The sequence below is a fragment of the Diabrotica virgifera genome, chromosome 3, assembly GCF_917563875.1.
Source record: "Diabrotica virgifera virgifera chromosome 3, PGI_DIABVI_V3a".
Lineage (NCBI taxonomy): Eukaryota > Metazoa > Arthropoda > Insecta > Coleoptera > Chrysomelidae > Diabrotica > Diabrotica virgifera.
Genome location: NC_065445.1, coordinates 271713876 through 271726024, shown reverse-complemented (window position 1 = coordinate 271726024; position 12149 = coordinate 271713876). Strand labels below are relative to the sequence as shown.

At 31.1% G+C, this 12149-nt stretch overlaps 1 protein-coding gene and 1 long non-coding RNA gene across 2 annotated transcripts in view; one reads left to right on the top strand and one right to left on the bottom strand.

The window, feature by feature from the left end:
- The window catches only part of LOC114325572 (sodium-dependent nutrient amino acid transporter 1-like), a 37149-nt gene extending 31224 nt beyond the window's left edge, over window positions 1–5925 (bottom strand). Inside the window, exon 1 of the mRNA XM_028273666.2 lies at window positions 5811–5925. Coding sequence (XP_028129467.2) covers window positions 5811–5849 — 39 coding nt within the window. The 5' untranslated portion in view covers window positions 5850–5925. The remainder of the gene's footprint in view (window positions 1–5810) is intronic.
- A 2178-nt stretch (window positions 5926–8103) lies between these two features.
- Window positions 8104–10799, top strand: LOC126882443 (uncharacterized). Its single transcript, XR_007697348.1, has 3 exons — window positions 8104–8883; window positions 9519–9676; window positions 10619–10799. It is a non-coding gene; the product is annotated as an uncharacterized LOC126882443 (long non-coding RNA).
- Window positions 10800–12149: the final 1350 nt, after the last annotated feature.

Sequence of the window (12149 nt, the reverse complement as noted above, 5' to 3'; positions counted from 1 at the left end):
GGGATAAAAAAAATTGAACCTAATAAATGAGTGCTGAAAGGCGTATGTGGCGCCTTCTGGGTAATACATAATTTTTGGTAGGGAATTTAGTTTTCTCGACCCAAAAATCCCCACATACCAAATTTCATGTTGTTATCTCGTACCTGTCAGGAAATATTCAATAATAAATAAAAAAAAAGTTTAACTTTGACACCCTGTATCTCGGTTATTATAAACTTTGTACTAAGGTAAGTTAGCTTAAATCGGCCTATTTTAACCTCAGGAACCTGAGGTTAAGCTATGGCCCATTCTTTACCAAACACCCTGTATACATGAAAGCTCTAATAAATCTTGTTCAACAAATTCTTTGTCTCCTCCGATATGAGCGATACTCAGACGACAACAGTTGCAAGGTTTAATCCATAAATATGTTTATCTTGTCTAACTTTTCTTAAGAAAAGTTCATCATTTTTTAGTTTCATCAAACTATTCATCATCATTATCAACCTGTATGCTTTCACTGGATGTAGGTCTCCCTCACCTCTTTCCATAAGTATATATTGTATGTCTCTTTCTTGTGCGGCTTGCATCCAGTCACTGCTAACACGCTGTAGGTTATCAGTCCATCTTTTATTCCATAGTGCTTCTTGTCTTGTCTTCTTCTTCTTTCTCGTAATCCTTAGTGCCCTTCAGGGCGTCGGATGTCGGGTTCCGGCTCTTATCCATTTCTTCCATGCGCTTCTATTGGTGGCCAGGTTCTTCATATCTCTCATACTCATGTGTCGCCTTTCCTCTATATCCTGGATCTGGTCCATCTATGTCTTCCTCGGTCGTCCCTTTTTTCTTTTGTTGCCCATTTTGGCTTCATGTACCTTCTTTGTTAGTCTCTTTTGCTCCATTCGTTGTATGTGGCCAAACCAGCTCAATTGTCAACAAAAACTTTTCGTTTATAAATTCGCAAAAGTCTGTGTGTTATTGCGTTGCCGCTCCTGCAATACTCCAATCAGATTTATCGATGGATTCTTATGTAGTTTATTTCTTCTGAATCCAAATCTGAAAACGGCATTTCGATATCTCTAACCGTCTTTGAGATAATCGACTTAAAAGTCTAAAATGTGACGTCACAATCCATTTATTTTCTGCCGACACACTACACCTCAGCTAAAATCGTTGCTAGTAAGTAGGCTAGTTTTTTAATCTCGATTTGTTAAGCAAAGCATAGGTTATTTACATTTGAGTTTGACACTTCGTGAATGTCAAACTAAATTTTAAATTAAGTATTAATAAAATATCAATGACATTTGATAGTGAATTTAATTATTATATAAAATAAATAAGATGTTCAAAAATACAATTTGAGTATATTTTAAAAGCAATCATTTATTAACAGCTTTAAAAAGGTTTAACGAGTATACGGCCTCCTTTTAATGATAAATGGACTGTTCCATTCGTTATGAAATGAAAATTGTTATTATAGTCGGTTCGCTAAACTCGACACAACTGGCTAGTGATTTTAATAGGTATTTTTTTTTTGTTTTTTGCCAATTTTTGCAGGATTTCTAATTGTTTAGTACTTATTAACTATTTAGCAATTATTTAAAATTATTGACTAAAATCACTAGCCAGTTGTGTCTGAGTTTAGCGAACCGACTATATGAAATAATATTGTTTGTAATAAAAAATTATGGTCTGATATGTGCAATTACATCCTTCTAATGGAAAAAAAATATTTGAAGATTTTTCTCAAATTATGGATACCAACAACATTTTCATTTATAACTCATTTATTTTTAATTTGACGAAGAAAAGTTATTCTTTATAAAAAGCTCTTCATGCTCTAAGATTTATGATGCAATCATCAATTATGTTTTAATGTGCAATTATATCATTCTAATTATTAATTTTAAACAACTTTTCATAATAGCAATTTTCCATATTAGGAATTAAGATACGTAAATAAACAAAGTTTTCGTTATGATAATTCTCGCATTTTCAGCTTGTTTGTTTTCGATCTACCTCATTATCGGGTCTTGTTCCAGCTCTCTCCTTATATCTTCATTTCTAAATCTGTCAAGCTTCGTAACTACAGCTATTCTTCTCATGTATTTCATCTCGGTCGCGTTTATCATTGATTCATGTTATAATTTATATTATTGAAATGTTATAATTTTTGTCACCTTTTGTCAGTTGCTGAAATGCCACATTTTATCCCATGGGATAAAATCTATTTCTATCCCGCTAGCGGACGTCAACAATTATTGGTGGCAATTAATACACTTTTCACCATAGAATAATGAGCCCACGCTGCCTGTTGAGGGTTTCATTTATTGCGCCACTTCCGAAAATTACGCCATGAAAACATTTTTTGAGAACGAATTACATTTATTCTTGGATTGACCATGAATTTTGCACATGCTCGCTCATATAACTTCTTTGATCTTGCGGGCAATATTTTCAACGAAGCCCTTTTTGCAGCCTTGCAATTTCATAATTCTGCGCGCATGCGCACACAGACAGCATGGCGTTTAGTTGCTAAATCTTTCAAGTTATGTACAGTCCGTCTAATTTACTTACCGTTGCACGTCATTATCTACGCCAGAGATCTAAGTTGACATAGTTGCCAAAGTATAAAAAAATCCTGAATCCATTTTAAATCAAATAGATCACATAATTATTGTAAACGTGGATTATACAACAAAACAAATTAATATTCAATGTAAATAAATAAAAACTTAAGAAATAGAGAACAATAATTAAGTTATAATCATTTAAGATTTGTAGTGCAAGGGTTTTTACACTGCATTGTTTAATTATTAAAAAACGGCTCCGAACTCTTGGGAGAAGCCGATAGGTTTCTTTTATGTGTCTACAATAACAACTAAAAAAGTTGTCAGATACCTCGATTATTCCAAATATGTAGTGATAAAATTAGGTGAAATTTATATTTTTATAGTAGAGGATCTTTTTATAGTAAAGTAAATAATAAAAACAGTAAATATAATAGAACAGATACTTATAGTAAAGAATATAAAAAAATATGAAGTGTCATCACCGCAACTGTCAAATAAATGTTACCAATTTATTCTAAAATGTCACCTTCATTCGATTACAGTTACAGTGTGTTCCGAACAAATGTGCTTCATAAAAACGCTTTATAATCCATTTATACAAATTAAATGAAACATATTATTGTGTACTTCTTTAGGTTAACATTAATAGAAATCTTCAAATATTATTTCTACCCGTATATAATAAAATATGTCTAGTGGCTGTAATTCCAGTGTACTCGGCAAAATGATTCTAAAAAGAACACACCTACCGCCAAATATTTCGTGTTGGTATCATGCGACGACACAGGCTATGAAGCGGATGACGTGCAACGGTTAGTAAATTAGACGAAATATATAAATATATCAGTGCAAGAAAAGGCGTGAAAAGAATATATTAGTGTTTTTAGTAAATATATTTATTATAATTTTTGTGTCTTTGGATTTGTCTTCCTCAGGAGTAAGATGAGTATTATTAAAACATTTTATTGTATGTGTATTATACTTCACCTTGTCTGTTTGTTACCGTGAATTGTCATTAGGTACGTCCGAACCGATACAGACACAGTCCTCGTAGCGTATTTGGTATAGCATTCGGCCAGAGATCGAGAGGTCTTGAGTTCGAATCCGGAGCAATCCTATACTTTTTTTATTTTTTTTTTGAAAGCGGTAAGCACAAAATTACTTTGGTGTTTAAAAAAAAATAAAACAAACTGTTTAAAGTATATTTATTTTTAAGAAATCATATAATAGAAGTATAACTTCTTACGTGCGTACAAAGTACACACACATTCTTTTTGAAGTTATACTTCTTTAGGCGCGATTGAGATTGAGGGTGAATTTAATATTGATCTGCGCGCATGCGCACACCGACAGTTTGGTATTAGTCTTTATACGGGCTCTGATTGGGTGTTGAAATGATGTGTCAATAATTGTTCAATATGGAGGTTATCGGTAAACAAAAATGTTGTATAATATATTAGTTTTTATTGTTGTGAGGACAGAAATAAAATCAAATTTATAATTATAGTGACTTTTTAAATAGTTTTGAAAAGCCACAGGTACGTAATTCTAAATGTTTCAGTTGTATTCCAATAAAAAAAATTATCTTCATACCTATTTGGAAAATGTAAAAAAAAATAATGAACTTACCTAGTACTTGCTATGCTATACCCCTAGTAGGCAATGCTTTAATTTACATAATCTGATTACGAACAAACTTTCTACAAATTTTCATCTAATGTATCGTTTTCTTATCTACTCTATATATTGTTGTATTTTAATTCGACAAAAATCAAACTAATAAAAATTCATATAAACAAAATGTCAAAAAGTTGTTCAGTTTATGTATATTCCCACATGACGTATACGCGAAGGTGGTGCAGTTTGAAATCGCTTCGACTCTCGTACGGCGGGATACACGGGAAGTAGGTTCAAGCCCAATGCAAGTTATATCATTTTTTTTTATTTTTTTTTATAGATTATATGATTGTAAGTATATTATTATATAATTTTTTTCAGAAAATACGTATTTAATTAAAATTTTTGGCAACAATTATTGTTCAGAAATTATTTGTGGCATTTTTCAATGTGTTTGTGTGTGTTTTATTCTATTGTTTTTTTAATTTTTGGTATTGTTTTAAGAAAATTTTTTGGAAAGTAGTAGAGAAACTGTTTAAAGTATATTGATTTCGTTGAAATCATATAATAGAAGTATAACTTCTTACGTGCGTACAAAGTACACACATTCTTTTATTTTTTGTTATTTTAGTAGTTACCTAGGCAAGATCCCCTACATTACTGATTATTTCTTGATATTCTATTTATTTTTATTTTTTTTCCGGCAAAATTGTTGAAACTTCTGGCGTTTTTGACGAGTAATAGAAAAAATATTGTTTTATACGTAAAGCTAGGAACCACTTGGTAGGATCAAAACAAAAGTCGAGGATATTACAACAAACATTACCAAACTCAAATGGAGTTTGCACCATTGAGCAGGTCACACCGCTAGACAAAAATACCAACGTTGGAATGCCAAAATACAGTATTGGAGACCTTACATAGGGGTACAACCAAGTAAAGACCATACATAAGATGGGTAGATGACATAAAAACAATAGCCGGAGCAAAGTGGAAGTATGCTGCTCAGGATAGAAATCTAGGGAAGGAGTTGGGAGAGCCCTATCTACATAAATGGACGATAGAAGGCTAGGAAGAAGAAGATCAAGAATAACTTATCTCCTTCTTGTAGAAATATAATATACTGTATACACAATGTAATATACTGTATGACACTTCAAAAAATACATAAAACGTAAAATTAGAAATTTGGGGTCTCTTAGACCCCACGTACTAAGGCCGCGACAAAAATCGACCGCATTACTGCAGAGTTAAAATTCCTACAACATTTCGGGCAGGACAATTTCAAATTGATTTAAAATTATTTTTAATTTGTGCCATTTGGTTGGGACAATATTTTCGTTAGAAAACAAATGATCAAAATCCGAATAGAATTTAACATAAAAAAACAGATTGCATTTGAAATAGCCTTTGACTGAGTCGACAGACACAAAAAATTGAAATTATGGAAAAATAGACCTCGTAGATAATTAGATAAATCAGATTTCATTCTCATACAAAATTTAACACCGTTTCTATTGTGGACAGAGCACAATTTTGTTTATAAATTAGCTTAATATGTAGCATATCAAAAATTGCTCACGTTTTTTAACACAAAACACAACATTTTACCTCAAAAATATATCATAATAATATTGTACTTACAGGTTTATCTTCAGTCATCTTAAAAGTATCCTTATGCATGTATCCAATAAACAAACACTTTCATTTTCAATCTTCAATGTCTCAACTATTGCATGCCTATGATATAACAACTGTTACTAACGTTTTTAAGGTTGTATATATCAGGTGGGGAATTAATTATAATTAAAAAAATTAATTACGTTTATATAGTTATTCAGCAAAATACTTAGTTTGGTGTTTTAAAAAAAATTATTTTAATATACATAAGTAATGTAAGAATAATATGATACAGTAAATATTTTTGGTTGTCATCTTGAGATGTACCGGGTGTCCCAATAAGAATGGCTCTCGGCCATATCTCAGGAACGGTTTATAGTAGAGCTTTGAAATAAAAAATTTTATAACAAAAGTTGCCTCAGGAAAAGCCTGGAAATTATTTTCATAATTGTGGGTCCACCGTTAGAGGGCGTAATTGAATATCAAAAATAAAAAAATCTACATTTTACAAAATTTTCCTAATGAAGGGGCACTGGAAATCCGATTATTGTATTCTTCATCAAATTCTGCGCATATTTGATTTAACAAGTTTAACTCTACCTTTGCAAATAAGAGGTGGGGTGAGTGGGAACCTTGTTATGAAAAAATGGCTGTAAGTCCGGTTCTGCTAAATCAAATTTTGAAAACTGGGTCTTGTTGAAGACAGATCTTTTTCTTCAATGTAAGCGTGATAATTTTGAACCATCCTAATAAGTAATAAGCCAGCTGGGAGGCGTTATTTAATTTTATTCAGAAATCTAGTTTTCTTTGGAAAATATTAAATACAAGTATGCATTTTTAATCATACTTTATAAAATTAGATTAAATTAGCAATAGAATAGCGAAAACCGCATGTCGATACCTTTTGTCTATCTCAAGATATCTCGAGATACGTATAAATTTTATACATAACTGTTACTATCACCGGTAAACTAAGTTAATGAAAAGTAGTGTGCTGTGGAAAAAAACAAAATAACATTTTCCAGATGTCAACGTATAAAAATATAATTAATTAAAACAACAATATAAAGAGAAACAATACTATTAAAATTAAATATAACACAGAACAAAAAGAACTACTTAGTGACGACCTAAATATTCAAATTGTTGCCCATCATACACTACTCTAGAATACATTATCCAGAGAATTCTAAACGCCATTCAAAGCATATCGAGAGCAGAAATTGAGACTGCTGTTCAATCTACTCTTAAAAGAGTAAATGTTTGCAACGAAAATGATGGGCAAAAATTTGAACGTTTATGTCATCACTAAATAGTTGTTTTTATTTCTTTGTAATAGGGCTTTTCAACGCTTCTCATTTGTTTCGAGCCTCTGTCATATGCCGTATAATCCGTGTATAATATTAATATACGAGATATGAACGAGGCTCGAAACAAATGAGAAGCGTTGAAAAGACCTAATATACGTTGACAGCTGGAAAATGTTTCTTTGTTGTTTCCATAGCACACTACTTTTAATGAATTATTTCGTTTACCGGTGACAGTAACAGTTATGTTTTTAAATTTACACGTTTTGTAAGATATCTCGAGATAGAAAAAAGGTATTAACATGCGGTTTTCGCTATTCTGTTCCTAATTTTATCTAATTTTGTAATATGGTATTAAAAATGCATGTTTGTATTTAATATTTTCCAAGGAACACTAGATTTCTGAAAAAAATTAAATAACGCCTTCTAGCTGGCATATTACTCAGTAAGTTGGTTCGAAATCATAACTATTACATTGACGAAAAAGATCTGTCTTCAACAAGACCAAGTTTGCAAAATTTGATTAAGCAGAACCGGACTCACAGCCAGTTTTTCATAACAAGGTTCCCACTCACCCCCACCTCTTATTTACAAAGGTAGACCTAAACTTGTCAAATCAAATATGCGTAGAATTTTATGAAGAATACGATGATCGGATTTTCAGTGCCCCTTCATTAGGAAAATTTTGTAAAATTTAGATTTTTTAATTTTTGATATTCAATTACACCCTCTAGCGGTGGTCCCACAATTATGAAAATAATTTCCAAGCTTTTCCTGAGGCAACTTTTGTTATAAAATTTTTTATTTCAAAGCTCTACTATAAACGGTTCCTGAGATATGGCCGAGAGCCATTCTTATTGGGACACCCGGTACATAAAATCGACGGATACCACACTTTTTACGTCATGGGTGGAGTTTCTTGTATTGCACCAAAACATGCAATAGCTCCTAACCAATCCATTTCTCGGCTAAAAACTAAACCCGCACCTGAGGTTTATGGAAGTCAGAGACCCTAACAACACACAACATTCCAGGAATGTACTACCAAAGTTCTATCAATATTTGAATGTCCTGGACATTTAGGGAACATTCGGTGAACATCTGTTTAAATTATTCCTGGAATGTTACCATAAGACATTCTGTGAACATACTACCAATGTTCCTATATTTTAAGTTGCGAAATAATACATACGTGTAAGAGATACAACATTACTTATAACATACCAGACAAACTAAGTGACATTTTAGGCCTACAGTGCAATAATATGTCAAATTTAAAGAGTTTCCCAAGATTATAAACATACAAATGTAATAAAAATTATTGTTCGCGAATATTCAATTTGGAATGCGATTTTGTTAATAAAAAAAATACTTATAACTTATGCAAAACCCAAGAGAGGCATTTATATTTATTTCTTTTGCGTTCATTTTCAAATTCGCCGTGCATATATTTTTGTGCATGGCGCTTGAGAGGGCATCACGTGACTAAAAACGACCAACCAACGACCTCGCTTCGGCCATCTTGGCATCTTCATCTTGGCGACCTTGCCTTGCCGTGGATTGTTTTTAGTTGTTTGTATTATTTGTGCTTTTTAAGAATATTTTTTTAATTCGGATACTTTTATAATAGCTTTAATAGTATTATTAACATAGTGCATAAAATGGTGTCCTGTTTTTAACGCAGTTGGAGTAGCAGAAACAAATGTAGATAAAAAAATCTGCAGGAATAACGTTTCAATTATGACAGAAGCTCAAAACAAATGACTGTGAATGAAAAGCCCGATTAAAAGGTTAGTATGCAAATATGTAAACGAAAGCATGCCCTGTATTTCAGAAAATAAATTAATACTATTAATACCCTAATAATACTATTCATAAAAAATCTTTTAAGTAACGTAGATATAACAAAGTGAATAAAAGGCATAAATCAGAAGAATTATTATTTTATTTTATAAGTTAATAATTGGTCATATCCATTTATTATTTTAATAATAATTGTGAATAAGCCACAAACTTCGCTTATTCCTAACTAAAATAGTAAATAGAGATAGGTAATAACAAAAGGATTTGTAAAACTAAAATAATTCTTTTTGCGTTTTTGCTAGTGTATGCCTTTATAAATAGGATGGTAGACCACACACTATAATATGCAGTACCAACTAATGAATACACAGAATATTATAGTCGATTTGCTAAACTCAGTCTCAGTACTAATTACTGTAATTTTGGCAAAATTGGCCAAAAACAAAAAAAATTACCTACTAAAATCACTAGCCAGTTGTGTCTGAGTTTGGGGAACCGACTATACTAATAAACAATTTCTAAGCTGTTTTATAATAATTTTGTGAGTTCATTAATCATATTTTTTATTTAAAACTAAAATTTGTTAATAATGCTTAGTAATGCATATATTTTGTATTTTTAGCTTTCCAGAAGATCCTGCGAAGAAGACATGAAGTATAGATCAGATTTGTTAATAGAGGAGTATGTTCAAAACACTTTTTAGAAAAAGATATTGACAGAACTTCACTTTCATCTGTTCGTTTGAGAGACTGTGCTGTTCCAATAGCTTATGTCACACAGGTATATGCATAACCTAATTAATAATACAGTCTGTACAATATAGATACTGTTGTAATTCATTATCTACATCGGAGATCTAAGTTGACATTGTTGCCAAACTACAAAAAATTTTTGAATTCATTTTAAGTCAAATATATCACATAATTATTGCGAAGTAGATTATACAACAAAACAGATTAATATTCAATGTAAATAAATAAAAACATCAGAAATCGAAAACAAGAATTAAGGTATAATCTTATGTTACAGTTATTAAGGTACCAAGGGTATTATAGGGATATACGTTGACCGAAAGCGTTATTATTATAATACCTGTGGTGCCTTCAATGTTTAATGCCTGACTAAATTATTCTTTATATGCGAAAAATTTGAATGAATTTTGAATTGATTAGTTTTTAAATAAGTACATTTACCAGTAACAGTAGTAACGTAATTGTGGTAACCATAGTTTTACTTAGGTTGATATTTGTCAACTTGACAGTATCTAAGTCATTATTTAAATTTAATGCCCAGGGGCGTTATATCGTACTTAACAGACTTCGAAATGTCATTATTTGTCAAATAATGTACCAGTAGGACATTAAAGTAAATAATAAAAACAATAAATATAATGAATACTAAATACTTATTTGTTTGTGAAAAATCTATTTCTTTGTGGCTTTTTTGTAATTAATTATTCTAATGGGGAAATAAGCCACAATTTACTTGAAAAAATAATTTTATTAAGGTTTCTACTTCCACATCGGATGTCGTTGTCAAAATACAAAATGTTCATTATTATTATTTTATTTATTAAATATTATTTATTATTTATTTAAATATTATTTAATATTTATTTTTTTATTATTATTATTTATGCATATTATTACCTGTAAATAATATTTCTTCTGATTGTTAATTGTAAAGGATAGAAAAATTACCTTTTATTTTATTTTCTTTTAGAATCAGCTGAGAGAAGTGGTCTACAAAAAACCAGAAAGGAAACGGAATATGTGGCTACGAAAAGCAAAAGAAAGGTGTACAAAGCAAATGTGACAAATTTTTTTATAATATTTAGGAATGTCAGCAAATTACATTAAAAAATGTATGTAAAGATTTTTTGCAATAAAAATGTTTATATTTATCAAGGATGTATTATTTGGTATGGCCATATATCGTCAGTGATGTGACAGTACCTCCTATCTGTTTTTTTCAAGAGATTTGTAAGATAGACTAAAAACTTGTTTCGGCCACCTCCTGTTTTCATATATTTTTTGACTTGTTTTGCAGTAAATTCAACTATCTATTTACTACAAAAAAAGTCAGAATACGTACGAAACCAGAAAGTGACCTTAAAAAATGTTTTTCGTCTCCTGCAAACCTCATGAAAAAACATATAGGAGGTATTGTCACATTACTGACGATATATTTCAGTGAATGTCTAAAAAATATACTGTGAATGTTCAAAGAACGTTCGTAGACATTCATGGAATGTTCTAACAAGACATTCAGTCTAAAAATATACTGTGAATGTCCAAAGAACATTCATGGAATGTTCCAACAAGACATTCAGTCTAAAAAATAGACTGTGAATGTCCAAAGAACATTCGTAGACATTCATGGAATGTTCCAACAGAACATTCTAAGAATATTTAAAATGCTGACACAGCACTTTCCTGGTACTTTCCAGGGACATTCGTGTGCATTTGGGGACATTCCAGGAATGTTTTCAATGTCCTGTGTGTACATTCTAGGAACATTCATGGAATGTTTTGTGTTATTAGGGGAGCTGTTCAACTAATACATTTTGAAAGGACAAAATCTCAAGATTTATCAGAAATCAAGATCCGAAAGGAATGTTCACACTAACTACAACTGTGACTTTATCTGTGCCTGATCATGTGCCTGTGGTTCGAAATCATAACTTTTACATTGACGAAAAAGATCTGTCTTCAACAAGACCAAGTTTGCAAAATTTGATTAAGCAGAACCGGACTCACAGCCAGTTTTTCATAACAAGGTTCCCACTCACCCCCACCTCTTTTTTACAAAGGTAGACATATACTGGCAAGATAACAACAAAAATAGCCAGATACATAAAAAAGAAAGGAATAACACCAGCTTTCAGAACTAATAACAACTTAAGCAAATATATTAAGAACAATAAGAGCCGAAAAAGAAAACAACTACATAGTGGTGTTTACAAACTAACTTGTGGTGACTGTCCGAAAACTTACATCGGTCAAACTGGCAGAACTTTTGACAAACGGATAGCAAAACACAAAAGGGCTTTCAACAATAGAAAAACAGACACTTCTACATACGCACTTCACCTTCTAGATCATAATCATTCTTTTAATGAACAGTTTCAAATTCTGCATATTCAAAATAAAGGCCTTAAGCTATCTTTATTAGAATCTATGGAAATTAATAAATTAAAAAATACAGATATAATTCTGAATGACCAACTCGAGACAAACAGCTCCCCACTCCT